At 40.3% G+C, this 23,018-nt stretch overlaps 2 protein-coding genes across 2 annotated transcripts; both read left to right on the top strand.

The window, feature by feature from the left end:
- Positions 1–5,042: 5,042 nt before the first annotated feature.
- wipf2a (WAS/WASL interacting protein family, member 2a) lies at positions 5,043–16,046 on the top strand. Its single transcript, XM_030771213.1, has 8 exons — positions 5,043–5,376; positions 7,616–7,749; positions 8,190–8,322; positions 8,745–8,882; positions 9,082–9,696; positions 12,753–12,968; positions 13,752–13,853; positions 14,319–16,046. The coding sequence occupies exons 2-8, from the start codon at positions 7,687–7,689 to the stop codon at positions 14,360–14,362; spliced, it is 1,311 nt and encodes a 436-aa protein (XP_030627073.1). The 5' UTR covers positions 5,043–5,376; positions 7,616–7,686; the 3' UTR covers positions 14,363–16,046.
- Positions 16,047–18,687: 2,641 nt separating this feature from the next.
- cdc6 (cell division cycle 6 homolog (S. cerevisiae)) lies at positions 18,688–22,658 on the top strand. Its single transcript, XM_030772058.1, has 11 exons — positions 18,688–18,895; positions 19,144–19,401; positions 19,712–19,917; positions 20,285–20,433; positions 20,548–20,654; positions 20,770–20,909; positions 21,055–21,155; positions 21,444–21,514; positions 21,822–21,997; positions 22,164–22,304; positions 22,569–22,658. Exons 1-11 carry the CDS (start codon positions 18,688–18,690, stop codon positions 22,656–22,658), a joined length of 1,647 nt encoding a protein of 548 aa, XP_030627918.1.
- Positions 22,659–23,018: the final 360 nt, after the last annotated feature.

The following is a 23,018-nucleotide window of genomic DNA, read 5'->3' as shown; positions in this document are numbered from 1 at the left end:
GAGTCTCAGTGGACCAAACATTGGGGGAGAAATGAAATCTCCTGACCTGAATATGAAGCTCTCTAAACCTGATTTGAAAGGACCCAAGCTAGACGTGAAACCACCTGACTTTGATGTTGATACACCCTCGAGTAAATTCAAGATGCCAAAATTCAAAATGCCAAAGTTTAGCCTCCCTGGATTTAAAGGACCAAGTGTTGATGGAGATTTAGAGGGGCCAGATCTGAACATGTCATCTCCCAATATGAGTGGAGGGATTGGTGGTCCTGAAATTGACCTAAAAGCACCCAAGACTGATCTCAAAGGTCCAAAAGTAGACTTGTCAGCTCCAGATGTGGATTTCCCATCTGGGAAACTTAAAATGCGAAATTTTAAGGTACCTGAGTTTGGACTTTCTGGCCCCAAAGTAAAAGGACCTGACTTTGATTTGAAAACACCTGAAATGGATCTCTCAGCACCCAATATTAAAGGAGAGTTACATTCTCCTGAATTTGACATCAAAGGGCTCAATCCAGATCTTGAGGCTCCAGATGTAGATGTAGAAATTCCTGGAGGTAAAGTTAAAGGTCCAACACTGAAGAAGCCCAAGTTTAACCTTAAAACTCCTGACTTTAACATTGACGCTCCCTCTGGAACACTGAAAAAGCCAAAGTTTGGTCTATCTGGCACTTTGCCCAAAGGCACTGATCTTGACATCAAGTCCCCAAATTTGAATCTCAGTGGACCAAACATTGGGGGAGAAATGAAATCTCCTGACCTGAATATGAAGCTCTCTAAACCTGATTTGAAAGGACCCAAGCTAGACGTGAAACCACCTGACTTTGATGTTGAATCACCTTCAAGTAAATTCAAGATGCCAAAATTCAAAATGCCAAAGTTTAGCCTCCCTGGATTTAAAGGACCAAGTGTTGATGGAGATTTAGAGGGGCCAAATCTGAACTTGTCATCTCCCAATATGAGTGGAGGGATTGGTGGTCCTGACATCGACATAAAAGCACCAAAAACTAGCCTCAAAGGCCCAAAAGCAGACTTGTCAGCTCCAGATGTGGATTTCCCATCTGGGAAACTTAAAATGCCAAATTTTAAGGTACCTGAGTTTGGACTTTCTGGCCCCAAAGTAAAAGGACCTGACTTTGACTTGAAAACACCTGATGTGGACCTGTCAGCACCCAATATTAAAGGAGAGTTACATTCTCCTGAATTTGACATCAAAGGGCTCAATCCAGATCTTGAGGCTCCAGATGTAGATGTAGAAATTCCTGGAGGTAAAGTTAAAGGTCCAACCCTGAAGAAGCCCAACTTTGACCTTAAATCTCTTGACTTAAATGTTGATGTTCCCTCTGGAACACTGAAAACGCCAAAGTTTGGTCTATCTGGTACTGATCACCACATTGATTCCTCAAGTTTGCGTCTCAAAGGTCCAAAAATTGAGAAAGGCACTTATGCTTCTCAGCTGGACACGAGGATGTCAAAACCTGAGCTGAAAGATGCAAAGATAACAGGCCCAGATTTCAATTTTCCATCTGGCAATGTTGCATCAGGGATAAATGGAATGAATATATCAAGTTTTACACCCACTACAGCTTCTAATGGTTTTGAGGCACATGTGAATAACCCTAAACTCGACAAGCACACTGCTGTTCCATCAAACACATTTAAGCTCTCATCAATTAAACTGCCCAACTTTGGAAAGACAGATATGATGGGAATAGGATCTGACATTGATTTTGGTACAGGTTTCGAAATGTCAGATAAGTACCTTTCCATCCCAAGGGGTAAACCATTGGCAAAAAATCTGAACATGGACAGTAATGTAATGAGTTCACGTGTCAACACAGATGTCAGTAAGATTAACACTAAGGAGCCAAAGAGAAATGTCCAAATTCCAAATGCACCAGTTTTAAGATCATCTGAAGCTGATGTACTGAAAACTCCATATCTAGATATTGATGGCCCTTCAGGGAGAGGCAAAATGTCGTCTAATAGGAGATCAAACAAAGGTACCCAAGCGCTGAGTGTAAAGGAACCCTGTCTTGATTTAGATTCAGATGTTAAGTATCAGCATAAGGGTCACCACTCCAAGAAGAAAAAAGACCGAACAAATTTTCCTGATGTTAATATGGGTTTACCCACCTCGGACATCGGAATTTCTAAAATGCATCTAAAAACTTCAGATCTCGATGTTGATGGTGTTTCAGAAATTCCCAAAATGCCGAAGGCAATGACATTCCATACTGAAACTGCCTTGAAAAAACAGCCAATGCTGACTACAGATAGAGACCTGATCAGCTCAGTCCCCCAACAATCTGTTCTCAAAAGCAGAGGGGGGTTGGATGTTTCATCATCTGATAAAAACCTTGATACAACAAGAAAAAACATGACGGATAATCATGGTAAATTGAGAAATGACAATGCACAAACATTGAAAAGTCTGGATTTAAATGGATCAGGAGTTGATCTCGAAGTTCCAGGGGACAAATTAAAAGGGTCAGTGTTTAATCTTCTAAAGCTAATATGAAGTCTGCTGTGTCACCCAAAGAAAAATAAACAAAACTGTTACCATGTTTATGTTGATCAAAATAATTCTTGTGCCTCAGTTGTGGACAAGAGACAACATGCTGTATTATGTGGAGAGGTTATGATATACCAATTCAGTGCAAACAAAGAAATTTTCATTCCCTGGATAATGTAATGAGAACATTGATTGTTAACTGTATCCAAAGGTGCATAATCCAACTCATTCCAATAACTTAACAGAACTGCATTTGTAAGATATCTGTAGCCATAAAGAATAATTGTTTTATTACAACCCCTTCAATAACTAAAAATCTATGCAACTCTTCGGACTATCTTGGTTGTATTGTAGGGATACATAGTTCATAAATTAATATTCTTTTGTATTGTCCGTTGTACGTACAATTTCATAAAAATATTATATGAGTACATATTTAAACATATTGGGATATATGTATGATTTGGAGAGACATGATGTCTTGCATAATCTGTATCTGTAATGTACTTGATAGGTTAAAATATTGCTGGATGATGTGTCTTTTTTCTATGTGTCTTTTCTGTACATAAGTCATGTTGTTTCTTTTTATTCGAGAGTTCTGCACTTTTTAATATATTTTGATACATTAATAACCACATTTAAATGTGTACATATTAGATGACTGTCATACATGTTCAGCTGAAATGTTATGAAAAATGTGTTTATGGATGCAACAACTATTTATTGATTTAAACAAGATTAAATGTGCATTTTACACATTAAACAATCTTATCTATGAGGCAGATCACTGACCACGTTTATCTCCTGGGTGGAAATTTTTGCCATACACTGGATGGTTAGCATCAAGTGTGTGCCTTTTAATTAATGCATATTTTGATTCGGATCACATAAGCAGACTGCCATAAATATCTCAGTTCACATTCATACCCTGGGGGGGGGGGGGGGGGGGGGGTCTGATTTTACTGAAGTATGTAATGTGTACATAAATGTATGAATGTTGGCATAAATAAATGTTCATATGTAGAATATTTGAATGATAAAAACTTCTAGATTTTTGCAGAGAAACAGTAGTATAAATTAATTCTTAATGAATGAATCAGCATTAACAAATGTACAATGTCTATTAGTGAGTGGTTGTGTAGTCACAGAATATACTTATTTTTGCTGAAACTGAAAGGGTTGTGTCATGATCCCGATTGATCAGTTTAATGCAGGGGTCACCAACATGGTGCCCGCGGGCACCAGGTCGCCCGCAGGGACCACATCAGTCGCCTGTGGGCCAGTTCTAAAAATAGCACTAATCACCAACGAGCTCAGTCTAAAATTTTATTTAATTGTGTTGTGTTTATTTAAGTCTGTTTCCTACCTTGTTGAATCATTCTGAATAATTATTGTGATGAATCATTAACGTGATCAGTGTCTTCACGTAGAATATCATTAATAATAATATAAAATTAAAGGTAAACCGTGCGACTTTGTTCTTTCAAAAGTGTGTTATCAAACTGGTAGCCCTTTGCATTACTCAGTACCCTTGAAGTAGCTCTCAGTTTCAAAAAGGTTGGTGACCCCTGGTTTAATGTGTGCGCAGGGTATAATAGTAGCTGAACAGCAATGGGTTGGATTCATACTAACATGAAAAGAACAGCTTTAAGATTGTACTTTCTTTGGGAAATGTAACTTATAAGAACATAATACTTAAAGCATATTAAAGAGTTGTGTTCACCTTTCAGTTTGATACAACTAAATTGTATAGTGTGCCAGTTTAGTACTTATACTGTATCCAGCTTTGAGAATCCAGCCCATTTGAGGAGGAAAATTGTCTTGGATGGCGCTTTGGACAAGCGTCTGCAACACGAATAAATGTAAATGTAAATGTAAAATCAGAATGACTGTAGTTTTGGCTTTTATTGCCTAAATGAATTTGGTTCAGTCATTAAATTATGAAACAAATAAATGCAGCACTTCACAATTGTACAGTTATTATATTTTCCTAGTGAAGTCTATAAGAAAAACACATGCTGCTCAATTTCTTTAAGAATACAAACGTATCGCAAATTTTCAGGCAAAAAGGCTTATGGAGCTGTTTGCTGAACAAAGCTGTTTGTAGTTTACATTCTATAATTGACATTTCCTACACCACGCCTTGTGCAAAAAGACGGACGACCCCAATATTATTAGTTGAACGTTGCACATTCAGTACCCGTATAACTTTTGTACTGTACTTGTATTTGTCAGTACATCTGGTAACTTAAATGAATTCATTCAACAATGGTTTAATATGAGGGTGTCATGTATCAATATCAAGAACTGAACAGTTAGGGAGTGTACACCGCTCTACAGCCTCCACCCACAGAATTCACCTGAGGGACGTCGCTACTTATGTTGCTCGTGGAACGCACTCTCGGCTGTACTCGGAGATGTTCGGTAGTCCGCCTCCATTTTGTTTGGACTATACAATTTCCGGGTTTCTTGGAACCACAGCGTTAAGAGCCACGCACTGAGAAGTGAAGTACCAGCGTTCTGACGAAGCCACTGGGAGGAAAGTTTATATAACTTGAATTGGTTATTCGGCAAAGGCAGCTTTTAACTTACTAGTCTGTCCTATGAATCTAAATTGTTTCCTTATACGTAAAATAGCTGCTGTGTGTACAACCGCCAGTCTGTCTTTGCTGTCGAAAAAATAGCAAGGGACTGTCAGAATGCTGTTTTCCATACAGTGACTTGGTTTCAAAGTGTACTTGTAGGTCTGTTACTTCGTTTTTGTAGCTTGTTAAACAGATCAATGTTGCTGCCGTCTTTGTATTTGCAACTCTTTACCTCCAATCAATGTTGTTGAAGCCGAGAGGAGCACCTATTCCGGACAGGTAAGAAACTGACAAACCTAGTTTTAAGTTACAGATGACTCTGAAAAGTTTTTCCGTTCAGTTTTTGCAGAAATATTCTATGTAAACTTAATGTCAGCATCAAACATTCTCCCTCCTCTCCATAATTTTGTCTCACTTTTTGGAGTATTACTTAGAAAGTTTTCTCCTCGACAGAGCAATATCATGCAGCTAGATTTGGGCGCATTTCAGGTTTTTCCTCCCGAGTAACTTGGTACTTTTGAAGGCCACAAGCCCACCTTGATAGTATTGACAGTCACATAAACAGCCATGACTTCTTCCTTACTGGGGCTTGTAAAGAAGTTAAGTTTGTCGAAAGCTGTGTCAACGCTGGGCTCACGAAGTTGATGTTTATTTTGCAGTTTTGTTGTTCTCAAAAGAAAACCAGCTTTGGTTTGTCCTACAATTATACGCCAGTGGTTCGAGGTACATTGTGCATTAGACTGATTCATTTCAGACTACGTTTTCCTTGTTGATCAGAGTCACTGTCCCTGTTGCATCGATAATCTTACTGTATAACGTCAGTACTTTTAGAAGTTGGGATTTTACCTTCCGTTTCCTTGTTCTCGCAGGCATTTTTATGATTTGGGTTTGTAAAGGACTTTCACTTCTTTTGCTCAGACATTCTCAATGTAATTGCAGATTTTCAGAGTATGCAGAGTATGAAGAAAGTTTAATCACTGCTCAGTCTTCAGGGGTATTATGAGGAGTTTAGACATCTGAAGATTCTGTCTGGATTTACAAATAAAACATCCTAATTTAAGTAATTTACCCCAGAGTTTCATTTATATAATTTTTTTTTTTACCGTGACCATAGAACAGCTTAGGTGTCACGGTAAAAAAGGTGTAAGGGGAAAAGTGAAGAAATAAAAAACTTTTTTTACCCCCTGACAACCTGACCATGTTGGTGAGGACATTAGACTACCTGTTTAAGCATGATTTGCATTATATATTTTCTTTCTCTCTCTGTTTATTAGAGATTGTGTTTTATATGCTTATCTTAGAGGTTAATGTTGATTATTTTAACTCCGTTCAATTTAACACCCTGTGCCAAAATAATTTAACTTTTTTATTTTTCCCAAGACAATACACTAGACCTTTCTTGTCAGTAAAGTGGATATTTAGCCTATTGCTTAAGAAAACTGTTACTGGAGTTCTACAGGGGTAGAAATAATTTATTTCTAAACACACATGCACACACTAGTTGTGAGCAGACTCCACACAGGCGGTAAAGAGGAGACATCTGATATATAGTCTCCTTTGGAAGAGAATCAGTCACTGCTCAGTCACTCTGTAAGAGAAGAATTTTATATATATATATATATATATATATATATATATGTATGTATGTGTATATGTGTGTGTGTGTGTGTGTGTATATGTATGTATATATATATATATATATATATATATAATATATATATAATATATATATATATATATATATATATATATATATATATATATATATATATATATATATGTATGTATGTGTGTGTGTGTGTGTGTGTGTGTGTGTATATATATTTAATGTTGACATTTTGAACATTCGTGGAAATGTACCACATAAAATACAGATTTGACTTTAGTTTGGACCAGTTACATTTCTTCATGTCTTCACACCTCACTCTTCCGTTTGTCGTTTTGTCATTGGCAAGCCTGTTCAGTAACATTCCACTCTTACTGATGCTTGGTGTCACCTCATGTCTTGCTTTACCTAACTGTCTGTGTTGTCTTGTGTAAACCTGCTCCAGCATTCACATTAATGGCCCTTGTTGCATTGTAGAAATATCACAGATCCTATCAAACTGGTTTGGGAAGGCCTTGTGACCTGAATTCAGGTGATCAGTGGTCAGGAGGAACTAGCTTCAGTATAGTCTCCAGAGAACAACAGCTTCCTCTCTGTTCTTCATGAATCATTAACTTTTTATAATTAGACATAATTCATATAAGTGCCCCCCCCCCCACACACACACACACACAGTTGTCATATTCATGTAGCCTAAAGGTAAAAATATGTTTAGCTGAAGGAGTCTGGTGATTTTGTTGATATGTTTGAGTACTTCTATAAAGACTTATGTCAATAAATAGTAACTGATTACTAAGAGGCTGGTGCTGCGCTGTTAAGAAAAGCGTCTGGTTACACGGTGTTTTTCCACACACTATAATCACAATCACAGGTGTGTGATTATAACTGAAGTGATGTGTGCTTGTCTTGCAGAGCTTTTGTGAACATACTGACCCTGAGCAGACACAGTGAGGTGACTGGTATTGCCCTTGGACAACGCCAGAATGCCCATTCCTCCACCCCCACCCCCACCCCCTGGACCTCCTCCACCCCCAACATTTAACCAGGTTCGTACAGTTTAGTAACATCCTCTGCTATAAAACCCTTGGATTATACTTTTATTTCCGAACACATGATGCAGCAGCTCAGAACTGTTAGGATTTTTTTTATCTCCCTCAAACGGCTTGAATACTGTCACGGAGTGTTCAGCTTGTTTTAGACCTCATTTTTGTCACCATTTTGTACAATCTAGGCGATATTACTTTCACGACCTTCTTTAAAACTCTGCTCCATGTTTTGGGTCAGGTAAACTGATGGCTAACTGAAAACCTGTGAAATTGTCGCATGTTTGGCTGCATATATTGTGAATACACGAGGCCTGTCCTCCGTGTCTAATCCTGCAGTGAAGAAAAATAATCGCCCATCTGTGTTTGTAACAGTCCTCGGCTTCTGGATGCCAAGATATTATTTGTATTTTGATTTAGTTTCTCCCATTTTCTTCCCTCAGGCAAACACAACTCCACCTAAACTAAATCGTGATGAGGCAAAAGGAAGGAATGCCTTGCTGTCAGACATATGCAAGGGGGCAAAGCTCAAGAAAGTTGCAGTGGTCAATGACAGAAGTGCCCCAGTAATTGAGAGTAAGTTGACTAGATTCAGTAGAGACAGAGGGCACTTCTGCCTCTTATCCTGCTTCACCTTTTTCTTTTACCCACTTGCAGTCTCTAGATCTGAGGTGCATGTTTATTCAAACAGTAGCTTATTTTACATTATTGACCAGTTTTTTTTAATTTGGTATGTGTTGATATTGCTTTTCATAATGTACAATACAAAATAGTCTATAACCCTACTCTGCCAATAGTGTGTGCTATTCTATAATTATCATCCAAGTTTCCCTCTTTTGTAACCTCGTTGTAGTTCATGAGAGTTAAGACATGGAAGACTGTCTATCTACAGCATAACTGAAAGAATCCTGGTTAAGAATATGCATTTAACTTGAGGATAATATCAAGGAATTTCACTTTTTTCGTAATTTAACATTTTGTTTTTATTTTTACAATAGAATCTGGAGGAGGAGGAGGAGGCGGCGGTGCTGGTGGTGGTGGAGGCGGAGGAGGAGGAGGAGGTGGTTTCGGTGGTGCACCAAAGGGAATGGGAGGCCTCTTTCAAGGAGGAGTTCCAAAGCTCCGACCAGTTGGAGGCGAGTGTGGAGTATGTGTAAAGCATGCTCATTGTGTTCAGCTTTAGCTCATATAATATTACAGCTGTGTATTACCTCTTGATTAGTGGTCCAAGTTATACATTTGTGGCCAGTTGTGTGTCCACTCTTAAAACCCGTGCTTAAATGAGAGTGTGACCTGTGGTACTCTTTCATGTCATATATGTCTGTCCCCATGCAGACGGCACAGTGGGCAGGTCAGCGTTACGACCCCCCGGGTCTCGTCCTGCAGCCCCACGGCCTCCTGGCGGTCATTCCTCTCCTGGTCGTCAAGGTGGCCGAGAGCGCTCTTCACCCCCGCCGCAGTCGCGTTCCCACAGGCCGTCATTGCCAGATATATCCAAACCCTCCAGCACGGGGAGTTCTGGAGGCGCGAGACACGGCTCTGGAGGCCCGCCACCTCCTCCCCCGCCTTTTGCTCGAGGCGGGAGCGGGGCACCAAACGCTCACCAGAAAGTCACAGGGCCTACCAACAGCCGGGAGAAACCCCTTCCACCACCTCCAACTCAGAAAGGGCATAACGCATCCCACTCCAGAGTGGACGGTCCGTCCAGAAGCTTCCCGGCTTCTCGCCCTGCCTCTTCTTCCTCCTCCGCACCCCCACCCCCACCTCCTTACCGCCAACCTGTTGCTAATGGAGACCCAGCCCCTGAGCTTCCACAAAGACGCAACTCGCTCAACAGGAGGCATCAGTCAGGTGGAAACTCTCGCTTCCAAGGCCCACCTCCTCCCCCACCACCTCAGCAGGGCAGCCGACCCCCCCCTCCTGCACGAGACCCTCCCGGACGAAAATCGGGTAAAGCATCATTCATTTCAGTAGTACCACACTTGATTGTTTAAATCATTTAGGTGGTGCTTGTGACACCATCCTGTATGAAATGCTGATTTAGCGACATTTGTTTGAACTGTATCCCCATATTCTTTTTCTCCTAATGACTAAAAACTTAAAAGATAATGCTTTATGCACCTGTCCAGATGTTGTATTTGAAAACATCAGACCAAAGAATTTTCTGTAGTAACTCACTGTGTTGGTTAATGGACATAACAGTACAAAAGCAAACCTTGACCTGCACAATTTAAAAATGAAAGCTAGGTTTGTTGAGCTTACACCTCCCCACAGATTAGTGGAAATTTTCCAGCATGCGTAGAACGTTCTCAGAACAAAATCCCATCCATGAAGACAAATCACTGACACATTTGAATGATTACGGAGTGCTTTCACAAAGCACTTTTGGTCAGAGGGAGCAACTGTGTGCAGAATGCGCATTTTGATTGGTTGGTTCAGTATTTGTTTGTAGGCCTTCTGGTTCAGCCACATTCTTCTGAGAGCCGTGGCACAAAACAGGCTCAACATAGTCAGTTTTTAGGAGTTAGTTTAGTTCACTGTACCAGAATTTCATGTTCTGGCTTAATCAGTTCTGCAGCATAGGGTAACAAGAACATGAACTAACTCTTTCTGAATCCAATTAGGTATGCTTTCACATAATAAATAAATTATTGTGCAGGGTTTTGAGGAATTGAAAACTGCTATAATTGCTTGAAGTAATACAGTCGCCACTGTGTAGAAGGCTTGGGCAGTATCTAGTTTTTCATACGTTCATACCTTCCTGACATTTCACCGGGATGTACAGTATATGACTGTATTTGTGTAGTAAAAAAAAAAAAGTGAGAGAGTGAATCAGCTGTTAATTAATCGGCCAGAGGTTGTCTAAAAGCCCTAGTAATTTTACTCAACTCTATAATGAATATCGATTCCATATGCGCATTTGTTTTTTCATGTTGTACAGCTTACTTTCGTTTTCTATTTTTCTATATAGTTGTGTAAGAGGAAAGGAATGTTTATAGCCTAACTGGTGTGCTGTGGAATTGACCACAGGACAAAGTATAGATGTTTATTGTAAGTAGGCTAATTGCGTATCAGACACCGTCAGTCAACCTAAGTTGTTTGCAATGTTAGAGCAATCATATGTGAGATCGCTCGGAAGCATAAAATATCAAGACTAGTAGGCTAATATAATTTTACTATGCCTTAACTGGAAAAAGTTAAGTAAGGACATGCAGGAATATGTCGCGGCCCATTCTTTACTAAAAGGACATTTTCCTCTCTTTGTTGCCTTGATGTTGCCTGGTAGCTTTTACCTTCATATCTGCAAAGTTTTGTGACGTAGCAGAGGAGTTCACCGGCCCCAGTGCTCTCTTCTCAGCCATTGGATGAAAGCCAGGCTTTTAGAAAAGTTTGGCTATGTTGCATTTGTATGAGCCAGGTTGCTGCTTTTGACGTAGTGCTGTTAAATAGAGTAGAAACTATGCTGCAACGGCATAAGCGGTTCATATCCCGGACAGATTAAAGAACCCATCCATGTGTTCTTATTTCTGACAATTCAAAACCAGTTGACCAGTGAAAATGCAGGACGTTATCTCAATATGCGGGATGCGGGACAAAGGGTCAGAATGCTGTGCAGTACAACGTAAAGCGGTACACCTGGTCACCCTACCCCAATACAGCATTTCTGAATCAGTTTAATAGAGAGAGGGGCGTCTGTATTTTTGACAGTACTGAAAATCATACCTTGGGATTTCTGAATACCCCGGTATACCGTAATACCTTGATACTGCCCAGTGCTACTGTGGAGGTGGGAAGAGGGGCATACTGTAATGCGTAAATTACAATGAGGACAGTGTGGAGCAAATTGCTCACCTAAAATAACTCCCTTGTAATCACTGATAAAGGCTTTTTCACACTTTATTAACTTTATAGTATGTTATAGAAATAAATCTACTGAATAGTCATGATGATTAACCTCAGTTCTGACAGTGTTCTGTTATGTAGACAACTTTATTTACTCCTATAGCCCTGATCATTAGTCTGTATAAGTACAGAGCCAATGGATTTCACTTGTCTGGGCAGCATTTAGTGGGCATCAAAGTGTTTTTACAAAGTTGATTTAAAATGTCATTTCCTTTGAACCACACGCTTTGGATGACATTGACTTAAATGACAACACATGTAAAGAGGGAGGAAATGAAATGATAGACAGGTGAGTTCTCCACCTTAAATAATATTCCCGCAGGACACAGCACCTGGACAACAACAAACCTGCCCATAATGGAGGGCATCCAGGAAGTAAGCTCTTCTGACTTACAGAGCAGCATACATTGTTACAGTTATAAAGCCAGTTCAAAAGTGAGTTTCATCAGTGACAAGACTAACTCTGTGTTGAAAAATCATAAAACTTAAAAAAAAGAAAGAAAATTGAGAGAGCCGTCTCTCTCTCTCTCTCTCTCTCTCTCTCTCTCTCTCTCTCTCTCTTTTTCTCTCCCTCCTCTACTTCAGTGAATTTAAAAGTCAAAAAGTCAGTGCTGAGCAAACTTAAGATAAACAAGCACCAAACTGTAGGTCATTTCTGATTAGCAGTGATTGCTTAAAACAAAAAAAAAGTGGCAGTAATGTGATTTCAGACTGCAACTGTTCAACAATGTCAACAAAGTCCCAGAAGTTATTCGCTCTTTGATATTGAGAGAAATCTGGCAAAGCTTTTTGTTTTTTCTTTGAATTCAACAGACCTTGTTCCTGCAGCCCCTATAAAGGATGTATTCGGTGTACAGTTTCTCTAGCAGTTTTAACATTCACAGCACAGCCAAGGGCTGGGTTTTCCTAATTTCAGTATTTTCCTGTTAGTACCTGATACCCTTGCTGTCATTTTAAATATGATCACAGAAGGCTTCATTCAGTATACTGTATGTAGGAAACTGGAAGAACATGTAATCTGCTGCAGATTTCATCCATAAATGTAAGTGTTAAGATGTTGTGAGAGGTCATTTAATTATATTCTTCTTTGTGTCTGAACACAGCCCCTCATGTTACCTCATCTGGGTCCCGCAATGGTTCTAGAGATGCACCTCCACCTCCTCCCTATCGCATGCATGGTAGCAGCTTGCAAACATCTTCTGAGCCTCCTAGTCGGATGAAGCCGCCTCCACCCTCCTTTGCACCCAACCGCACACCTTCTGGACAGCCACCACCCCCTCCACCCATGCGCAACGGACACACATCCAAGAACGCCATAGGTGAGCTCAGAAAATGGCCATCCAACCACCTATCCTGTGTAATCTGATTGATGTCTACACAGTTTTGCACATTCTGTTTTGAATAATAACCTTTCTTGTCAAGCCATTGGTATTATTGGTAACCAAGAAGGTACCCAAGAATGGGGAAGAATTGGAGCATAATAAGCAAGAAGTCCTTTTGCTGATGTATGGAATTCCAGTCATTCTTAGTAACTGCTTAATTCTCAGATATTTCTTGAATGTTTTAGTTTGTTATTAATTGCTGCAGTGAATCAGTTAATCAAATGCAAGTAAAGAGGTATCTGCCTGTCTTTTTAAAAAAAAAATTAGATGTTTTAGAAAGCCAAACATTCATTCCCCTGGCTGTCTGTGTTTCATCAAATTTATCCTCAGCCTTTTGAATTTTGTCAAGGTTTCAGAATAACTCTATTCAAATGACCTTGCAGTAATTCAAATACCACCCCCTCAGTTCCTCTTTACACATGCAAACAATGAGCATCAGAGATGACGTACTGAGATAAATACTCTAGGAATAGTAATGTGGTATGAGGTCATTGCCAGACAGCATGGACTTGTACACTCAATGTCACCATTTCAGGAGTGAAATGTCATACTATGTATTTGACTGCCATGTAAAGTAGTGCATGTGTAAAATGAATTTTGAGATAGTGTATAATTAAAAAAAATTGTTTGTAATGCATTTAGTTAACATTGTTACAGAAACAATATGTTACTGTTTACTTGTTTATGACTGACATGCACTTCTTGACTATGCCTTTTCAGATGATTTTGAATCCAAGTACTCTTTCCACCCATTGGAGGACCTCCCCCCTCCAGAGGAGTACAAACACTTCGAGAAGGTATATCCCAGCAAGAACAAGAAACGTAAGTACCAAACTAAACCCACCTTGTCACCCGACACCACACACAGCCATGATGAATTAAGGTTCAAAAATGAGAAACAGACGATTCATTTTTGTACTCCAAACGCAAAAACGTTTCAGTCCATCAACTTCAAATATTTATCTCACCGGGATTTTCAGAACACATTCAGAAACAAAATGTTCATCAATTTTGCCTGAGAAACAACCACTGGATAAGGAACTGACTGCTGTAAAATGTGCAGACATTGCAGTAAAAGTCTGCATTAAAAAAAATCATCTGAGACAGTGAGTGCGACTGAACAGAGCATAGATGCAAACACATTTCACAGTCTGCACCAAAAAAACCAAAAAACGTTTGTTCTCTTTTTCGTCAGTGTCACATTGATAGTTGTGGGTGTGGGGTGAGTGGCTGTAGATCAGAGGGATATTTGTTGACTGGGCCATTGTCTTCTCTCCCTGTCTGTAGCTGACGTCAGGGGAGCGCCGCCGTTGCCTCCAGTCGGAAGGTGAACTACGCTCAGGAGCAAAGGACTGGGGACAAGCAGACTTTAGATCGTACACTAATACGTACATGTTCATACACTAAAACACACACACAAATACACACACACACACACACCCCACAGAAAATTCTCAGCAATAGAGCAATCACACTACAATGACAATTCTCACTTCCAATCCGTCTCTGCAAGCCAAAACACTTCAGACTGACTTGATGGAAAACCCTTTAGACCAGACATCACTGTGCAATAGCAGAGAGCTGATGGCACACAATAAAAATACAGCATCTGCCTAAAGACTAAGGCTGAACAAAGCAAATCAGCGCATGCAACGAGTGCAGTACACATGCATTCCACCATCTCTGTCATAACTGCCAAAGCTTTTTTGGGGAAGGTTTTTGTTTTTTTTTCTTGATTTTTCACACACTTGTTGACCAAAGCTATTTTACTGATAAGTCAGAGATGGTTTATCTTGCTTAAGGGAATCCAGAATGAATTTTCACTGTGAACATTTGCTTTTCCATTCATTCTGTACGGATAGATTAACACTAATACTGTCAGCTGTTTTTTTTGTGACATAGTTGGATAATGGACAACACACAGTCAGTCACCTCTTATTTAGAATGAAAGAAATCTTATGAGTCCCCTATTTCTGGATATAACACAAAAACGAAAGCAATCTTTCACCAGTCTCATTGTGCCATGCTCAGCTTGTCTTGGACCAAGAATGCCATTTTCTTCTTATTCTATTTATCACTAATTTTGTTTGATTTTATGCGTGTTTGCATTGAGAATCATTGGCACAAACTGTACATTCAAGGGATCTGCCTTTTTTTTCTTTCTTTCTTTTTTTGAAATTGTGGATCTGCTTCCTTGTATGAGTTCATATAATGCCTACCTGTAATAATTCATTGGTAAACAGAACAGTTTTTATATTTTCCTTCCTCTTCTGTCCGATAGCAGGCTTAATGCACTGTGAACAGGTCGAGAATTAAAAGCTAGATGAGTACAGCCACATTGGTGGGGTTAGATGCACGTGTGATGCTGGGTTGCCAGATTGGAGCATGTTTAATCCACATCTAAAAATATTACAGCTGTCAATGCATGTGAGATATCACTAGTTTGGCAGTCTGTCATTTGGATTATGTTTACCATCTGGTGAGCATCAGGACTTGAATACGGCTCAGATAATGCAATATTTAGTCAGATTATGTAAGCTGTATTCTCTACGCTTTCTATGCGTTTATACTTAACGTGAAGTAGGAATGGCAAAAGGAAAGGGCTTATATATGTCGTCTGTCGGAGTTCTATTACACTTGCGTTGAAAGGCATGACCTCCTTGTGTTATATGCTTGTTAGTGGAAATTTTTAATGCGTTCCTACACCAAATGTCAACCGTTTGAGGGCAGTTCATAGTTTCATTTTCACAAGTTTGGATGTTTATGGTCTCATATGATGAGGATAAACCAAACAGGAATACTTGGACAGGAAGGAAAGCATTCCTTATTCCACATGTCTGTAAGACACCTTACTCTTTGTGTTGGGATTGGTTGTGAAATATCCAGAATTAAGGTCGTTTATCAATGTGAAGTTGTTGTTTTCAATCCATTTTGACAATTTTTTGTTAGGTTCTGTCTTCTCAAGTTTGAATTGTTTAATGCATTTGGATGCCAGTACATTATGTTAATCATTACTTTTTTTTTTTTGCGTGTCATGAGAGGGGTATGGCATAAATGAAATTTATTAAAGTGTAACTAGAAAAATAGCCATTGACAATCATGTTTGTTTCCCCTATTTTCAGTATGACAGCATCGAATTGTAGAACAACTTCCCGTTTGGTCTCTTTCATACTAGAAACATTCCAGCTGTTGTATTTCAGTACTGTCAGCCTTTGTAGGTCACTCAGATGTTTTGTTAGTTCAGTTAAGAAAGGAATTTTGTTTTGCTGTTATGCACATGTTGTAACTAGAATGTAACTTTCTGGACCTTTGTATTTTCTTGGCTGCTTGTCTCACAGAATCGCCAAAAGAAATCTGGCCAGAAGATGTGCAACCGGCTAGATTTACGAGTGCCACTTGAGTCTGCCGTGATCTTTGTACCAGGTCTTGCCATATTTACTTTTGGAAATGATCCTGATATGTTATGAATTAAATGCTAAAGAGCTATTGTGAAACTGAAGAAATACGTTCCTGTTCCTGTTCCCTCTTGGTCGTTCAAACAGTGACCTCTTCTGGCTGGAATTTGCCTTGCACACATTTTTGTCATACAAGTCGGTACCATTGCTTTTAAACCACATATGAGGACAAAATTGTATTTTAAAAACAAAAACTGAAATTAAACTTTATTACAAATTCAAGAACTGATGTATATTTACACTACATATTAAAATGTTAAATATAGCTCTTGATTTTTTTTTTTTTATCATTATTTGTACAATCTTGTATCATAGGAAATGACAAGAGGATTTTAAGAATAATCTAAAACAATATATTGACTGTGGACGGAGGTCGAGGGCAGACCCATACCTTTACAGGTCTGATTGACGTATGCGCTGTGTTTGTTTCCCGTGAAACACTTCATGTTTTTTTTTTTTGTTCACACATATGGAAGATCTTGAATTGTCTTCACTGTGTGGGAGGAGGATGCTACTAAATGCAGGTTTAGGATCACTTTATGTGTCTAATTTTTTTTTATTATTATTACGGTTTAGATAATGAACACTTACTGGCCCACTCCTGAAGGCCCCTCTGTGGAACTCGATTCAAAGTGTATATTTTTTAAACTGTCCTGTCATCGGTGGTGTATGATGTGGAGCAAATAAAATGATTTGGGGAAAATACTTGTGGTTGTGAAACATGTCTAATCTCAGTTTGATGTTAGGGTATTATACTGAATAGAAAACATTATACCCTTGAAGTATAACTTCCTGCCAAACAGTTGCAGTCCAGGCGGGATCAATAACCCTATAATAACCTATTTAGTTTCAGAATGATTTGCGTTTATGTGGGCTTATGATTTTCACAGCTTTTTAAAAATGCAAGGTTACGTTTTTCATCAGAACGTTTATTTCCTACGTAGATACTAAAGCTGAATTATTTTAGCGTGTGACAGACACATTTTCAATTATCCATCACTAAGAATGCAGTCAACAATAACGTTTCGCCCGAAATGGAGTTAAGAACCTTTGAAAATTCTTTTCTCCGATTAAGTGCTGTGTTGTTTTTCCCGGCAATTTTCTTAAAGCGAGTGTCAACTGAAAAATTACCCGCCAATGACTGACTTTTAAAAAGTTCTATTGGTGGTGGACAACCCGCTTTCATAAAAGTAGCCAATGAGACTTGCAAAACAGAAGCATGCTCACACACGTCACCGAGCGGAAACGCCATTGGATGAGATTTAGGTGGCGCCAAGTGTTTAGGCGCTAGTTTGATTGTGAGAGTCCACCCCGGGATAGGCGAGTTCACAAAGCTCATCTGCTGCTCAAGGTATAACAGAGGTTGACTTCTCATCAGGTAAGAAACTTCGTAAAATCAAAGAACTACTTCAGCTGAATTAATTACTACTGTATAATAACACCTTTAAAATGGCGTGGACGTACTGTTTTGCAATTGCTTTGGTGTTATTTATTTAATCATATGGCGCGTATCTGGCTTATCGTATCTGATCTGTTTAAGGTACAGGAGACAAGAACTTAAATCTAACATTACTTTATTCGTACTTGTGCTAAAACGCATATGCGAAATCACTCCTTGAACAGAAAAGTGCTGACATTGTTGACATAGCTGCAATAGCTCGAAGCCAGCTAGCTGTGTAGATTGCGACAATTTGTCGATTGTTTGCGAGTGGTAACTTAACCCTGAAATCTGTGTTGTTTATTTTCCTTAAATTAAACCAGTGTCGTAGTCTTATCCCTTAACTTACCCAAAGCACTGGTCTCAATTTAATATTAATGCAATTTGGCTTGCTATTGCTGTGCCCAGAGTTGGCGCCATATGTGTGCTTCGTTTGTTCTTCAGACGATATAAAGCGGGGCTCAGTTGTGCTGGCTTGCAGTTTGAGCTGCACTGTTAATTGCATATCTAAAGACACAGGAGGACTCAGCAGGCATACGTTATTTTGTGGTGTTAAATCTTTTGTTCGCTAGCACGGTGTAAATACTGGAGAGATTTACACTTCCGCAGTGACGTCTGATTTCGAAAGTAAGCTGGCAGCATGAGCACAAGCCTACGCGATGCTAACATATTTATTATATTTTCAGCAATAGCACTCTTTGTTACGCGGTATATACTTAAAGGCACCTTCCTCTCTTTCTGCCCTCTTTTAGACTGCTACACGATGCCCAGCACCCGTTCCCAGAGCCAGTCCACTCTTCAGTTTCCTAAACGCAAGTCGTGCAGGGTGGTCTCCCGCACCAAAAGTTCACCGCTGACGGATTCGGAAAGTAAAGTCGACATCCCGACAACACCCCTCTCTCCCAGAAACGCTGCGCTTCAAAGCCATGCCCTGTCCCCAAGGATACCCTTGAGCCCCCGAAAACGCATAGGTAGCTAAAAAATAACGATTATATGCTCGAACTCCTATCAGCATCATTAGTCGTTATAACTGAGCATACATCGTGCTTGTATGACTCTCACTGCATATTTGTTTAGCAACATGCATTACCCAGTTTGTGTGTAATTGCTTAAATCATTTGCCTTTTTTTTATATGGGTCAGTTAATGCACTAGGATCAGCAAGCAAACCTCTTTGAATGCATGTGATGTAAACATCTGTGCCGTTCCCTTCCTTACAGGAGATGAGAATGGCTGTAACCTCCCGGCCAACCTGCAGGGCTCGCCACCTAAGCAGAGCCGTCTTGCATTGAGCTCACCTCGCAAACTGAATGAAAACACTCCTGTGTGTGGGTCACCGCTACGTTCCACCCCTTCCTCCCCTAAAGTTCCCCTTTCCCCAATTTTCCGCCCCTCTCCCAAACGCTCCCAGGAAACCCCAAACCTGAAGCCCCTCCCTGAGAGAAAGGTTCCCGCTGTCCGACTGTTTGCAGAAAAGAGTAAGTTCTGTTTGTTGTAATGCTTATTCATGTTGCTTTGATGGGTTTTTGTCCAGGAATGAGAGTGCAAAAATTGTGCATTTGATGCTCTTTGATTGGAGTAAAATTCTGTAAGACTCACTGTCTTTGCTCTGTTTGCATCTGACACTTAATTTAATTTCTTAGCTATTTATCTTTTTTTTTTAATAATAAGTCTTTGCCTCATTTGACGACAATTATAGTTTGTTGAGAGGAATATTAAAAAAAATTTTTAGCAATATAGCCACAGTTTGGTAGACGATTACTAACTGTACATGAATTACACCTTTAGAGACCAGCTACCAGAGTGTGAAGCAGGCTTTGCACACAGCTGTACCCGAGCGCTTGCTTTCCCGTGAGCAAGAGCGGGATTCCATCGTCTCATTCCTGGAAAAACACGTATTGCCTGGCAAGGCTGCCAGCCTTTACATCTCTGGAGCTCCTGGCACAGGCAAGACAGCCTGTCTCAACTGTGTTCTTCAAGAGAGAAAGGTGTGTGTATGTGTGTGTTTGTCTTGATTTTGGGTCAAGTCTTACTGTAAATTCTATAATGTAATGGTCTTAAGTGTTCCTGTTAGATACCACATAACATTTCCAGTTATCCATTTAGCATATACTTAGACATAACACAAAGTGGTTTATGAAGATGAGTGCAATACATATGAGGAGTGAAACAGCATTATGTCTATTGGAATATGATATGGCGCTATCTTTGATATCAAGTCATATTTCAAGAGCGTGACACATGTGTTTGGCTCTCTGGGATCATAGAGTCCTCTACTGTATTGAACAGATTAGACCAGTTTAGACCAATAATTTGTCATTGAGAGGTTGACTCTGTTCACTTTGTCTGATCCAGGATCAGCTGAAGACGGTGCAAACGGTGGTGATCAACTGCATGACGTTGCGCAGCTCCCATGCCATCTTCCCTCTGCTCTCAGAGAAACTGGGGTGCACCAGAGCCCATAGCGAAGGTCAACTGGATAAATTTCTGACCAGTGCAGGACCTACTGTGTAAGCAGCTTAATCATCTAAATATTTCAGCTGAATCTAGAGCTCATTCTGTCGCTCTTCTCCATTTACAGATGCTTTAATTCCTGTATGTATTTGTCTGTGTATGTCTGGCAGTCTGTTGGTACTTGACGAGATGGATCAGCTGGATAGCAAAGCCCAGGATGTTCTCTACACCATCTTCGAGTGGCCCTACCTCCCCAAATCTCGCCTGTGCCTCATTGGTAAGCCCGGAAGACAGTAATTCGCCATACGAATGGTCGTGGTCGAATCTGTCCGGTTCTGTCGTGGTGTTGGATGTCGTTAAAAGATGTCTGTTCTAAACCTCTCATCTCTCAGGTATCGCCAATGCTCTAGACCTCACAGACCGTATTCTGCCAAGACTTCAGGCCAAACCACACTGCCGTCCGCAGCTGCTGCACTTCCCTCCCTACACGCGTCAGGAGCTCGCCGCCATAGTCCAGGACAGACTCTCACAGGTACAGCACGCGTTTGGAAGGCTCAGATATGCTATCTCAAAGCAGCACGTTACTAGCGAGGTACTGTTCAGAATGTGGACCTCAGACTATTGAACCACAGTGAACGTTGACGTAATTTGCCCTCGTTCCTCCTGACTGTACACAGGCGTCGGGGGAAAGTATGGTGGATGCAGCAGCTGTGCAATTCTGTGCCAGAAAAGTTTCGGCGGTATCAGGAGATGCTCGCAAAGCGCTAGACATCTGCAGGTGAGACAGAAATGAATGAGATTAAAGGCTTTTTTTTTTCCCACCAGTGAAAGTGATATTGTGATACTTGAGCTTACTAGTAATAGATGCTTAAGCCCTAACTGCAAAGTATTTTCAACTCATGGTTTCTCCAGCATCACTCTGTGCAGGTAAACAGAGTTGTTGTATTTGTGAAGAAGCTTTTTTTAGTCATTATTATTATCTCCAGCCTGTTCTTTTAGCATACGTCTGTCTTATCACACATCTTTTGTGTTCTGAAGTCTTCTGTGTTTTTTTTTTTTCTGACAGGAGAGCAGTGGAGATAGTGGAGTCCACTGACAGACGCAGCAAAGTATCTGAACCTGCGGCTGATAGCAAAGGTGGGTATCGCTTGTCTCCTTAAACGACGACTGAGAAACTCATCAGATCCGTTACCATGTGACATTAAGCACATTTAATATTGATCATCTTATTTGTTTGACTGTTCCACAAAATAACTGAAATAGCTGGTATAGAATATGGTTCGGAGGACATCATTTGTGTAGTTTGATCAGTTTGTAAATTTTAGCTCTCAGTGGGGTTACTGTATCTGTTGGAGTGTGGTTGGTGTTCCGTCATGGAAAACTGGGGGAATTCTGACTTTCGAGTTTAATGTCTCACCCACGCGTGTGAATTTTCCTTTTGCAGCGTCCCGTGTAAGCGTGCCCCAGGTTGCCAAGGTTCTGTCGGAAGTTTACGGAGATCGTATGGCCTCTGGCAGCAGCGGGGAGGGAGAGAGTTTCCCCCTGCAGCAGAAACTCCTGGTGTGCTGCTTGTTGCTGCTTACGCGTAACGGCAAGAACAGAGAGGTTCAGCTGGGAAAGGTGAGCTCCATTCACAGAACACGCGCCCTCGGTCACCACCGGCAGACGGCACATTTTTTTTTTGTCAGCCAGCTCCCAGTTCAGAAATGCGTCCATAATTAGTTTTCACGTCGTGTGTGTGATGTGGTCCTCTAATATGTTCTGTTTCTCCTCCTCCCCCCTGCAGCTGTGTGAGGCGTACAGTAAGCTCTGTTCACAGAGGCAGGTCAGTGGTGTCGGACAGACAGAGTGTCTTTCTCTCTGTACTCTACTGGAGAGCAGGGGAATCTTCTCTCTGAAGAAGGCCAAGGAGGCTCGGCTCACTAAGGTACTGACCAAACGCGGCACGTGTTTCCGAACAAACCGCGTGTCTCGGTTCTATTGTGTTTTGTTTTTGTTTTGGGTTTTTTTTTTTTTTCCCCCCACGTGTGTTGGTATCTCTGCAGTTATTTGTTATTGTCAAGCCACGTCTGGCTTCATTTGAACTGCTGGCTTTATATGAACTTACCTACACATTAGTTTCACTTTAGCATGCTTGTTGAGCGTGTGGTCTAAAAAAAAAAAAAAAACCTCTCCTCCTGTTTTTTTTCAGATATCTCTGAAAATTGAGGAGAAGGATGTAGAGAATGCATTGAAGGACCGTGCTCTGCTTGGCAGTATCTTGTCCACGGGTTTACAGTGATGTTTCTGCATGCAGCCTCTCTCCCACATCTTCCACACTGTCAGAGAATGGACATTTATTTATTGTTTTTCCTGTGTTAACTGAATTCCTCCCAACTATTATTTGAAAGTAAGATGGTGCAGCTGAATTGGAAAGACTAGGAATCTGAACCTTTTTTAAAACAAGGTTCAGTTGTAAGCAAACCTTGAAGCATGTCAAACAGTGTTTCAGGAGTTTTGTTGATTGAAGTGCAGAATTTCTTTTTGTGTCATATTGCTCCATAGAAACCCATATCAGTGGTTTGGAGAGTTTTTTATTTTGAACTTTTATGGCAATGTTTTAATTGTTTTTACTGTACTGTAACACTTTTTTTTTCCTTGT

The sequence above is a fragment of the Chanos chanos genome, chromosome 4 (assembly GCF_902362185.1).
Source record: "Chanos chanos chromosome 4, fChaCha1.1, whole genome shotgun sequence".
Lineage (NCBI taxonomy): Eukaryota > Metazoa > Chordata > Actinopteri > Gonorynchiformes > Chanidae > Chanos > Chanos chanos.
This window is presented reverse-complemented; position numbering and strand designations above follow the sequence as displayed.

Coding starts and splice junctions, on each gene's coding strand:
- wipf2a (XM_030771213.1), top strand. CDS start 7,687: ATGCCCATTCCTCCACCCCCACCCCCACCCCCTGGACCTCCTCCACCC. Junction 7,750..8,189: donor CACCCCCAACATTTAACCAG/GTTCGTACAGTT, acceptor TTCTTCCCTCAG/GCAAACACAACTCCACCTAA. Junction 8,323..8,744: donor AAGTGCCCCAGTAATTGAGA/GTAAGTTGACTA, acceptor TTTTTACAATAG/AATCTGGAGGAGGAGGAGGA.
- cdc6 (XM_030772058.1), top strand. CDS start 18,688: ATGCCCAGCACCCGTTCCCAGAGCCAGTCCACTCTTCAGTTTCCTAAA. Junction 21,515..21,821: donor ACCTGCGGCTGATAGCAAAG/GTGGGTATCGCT, acceptor TTCCTTTTGCAG/CGTCCCGTGTAAGCGTGCCC. Junction 21,998..22,163: donor GAGAGGTTCAGCTGGGAAAG/GTGAGCTCCATT, acceptor TCCCCCCTGCAG/CTGTGTGAGGCGTACAGTAA.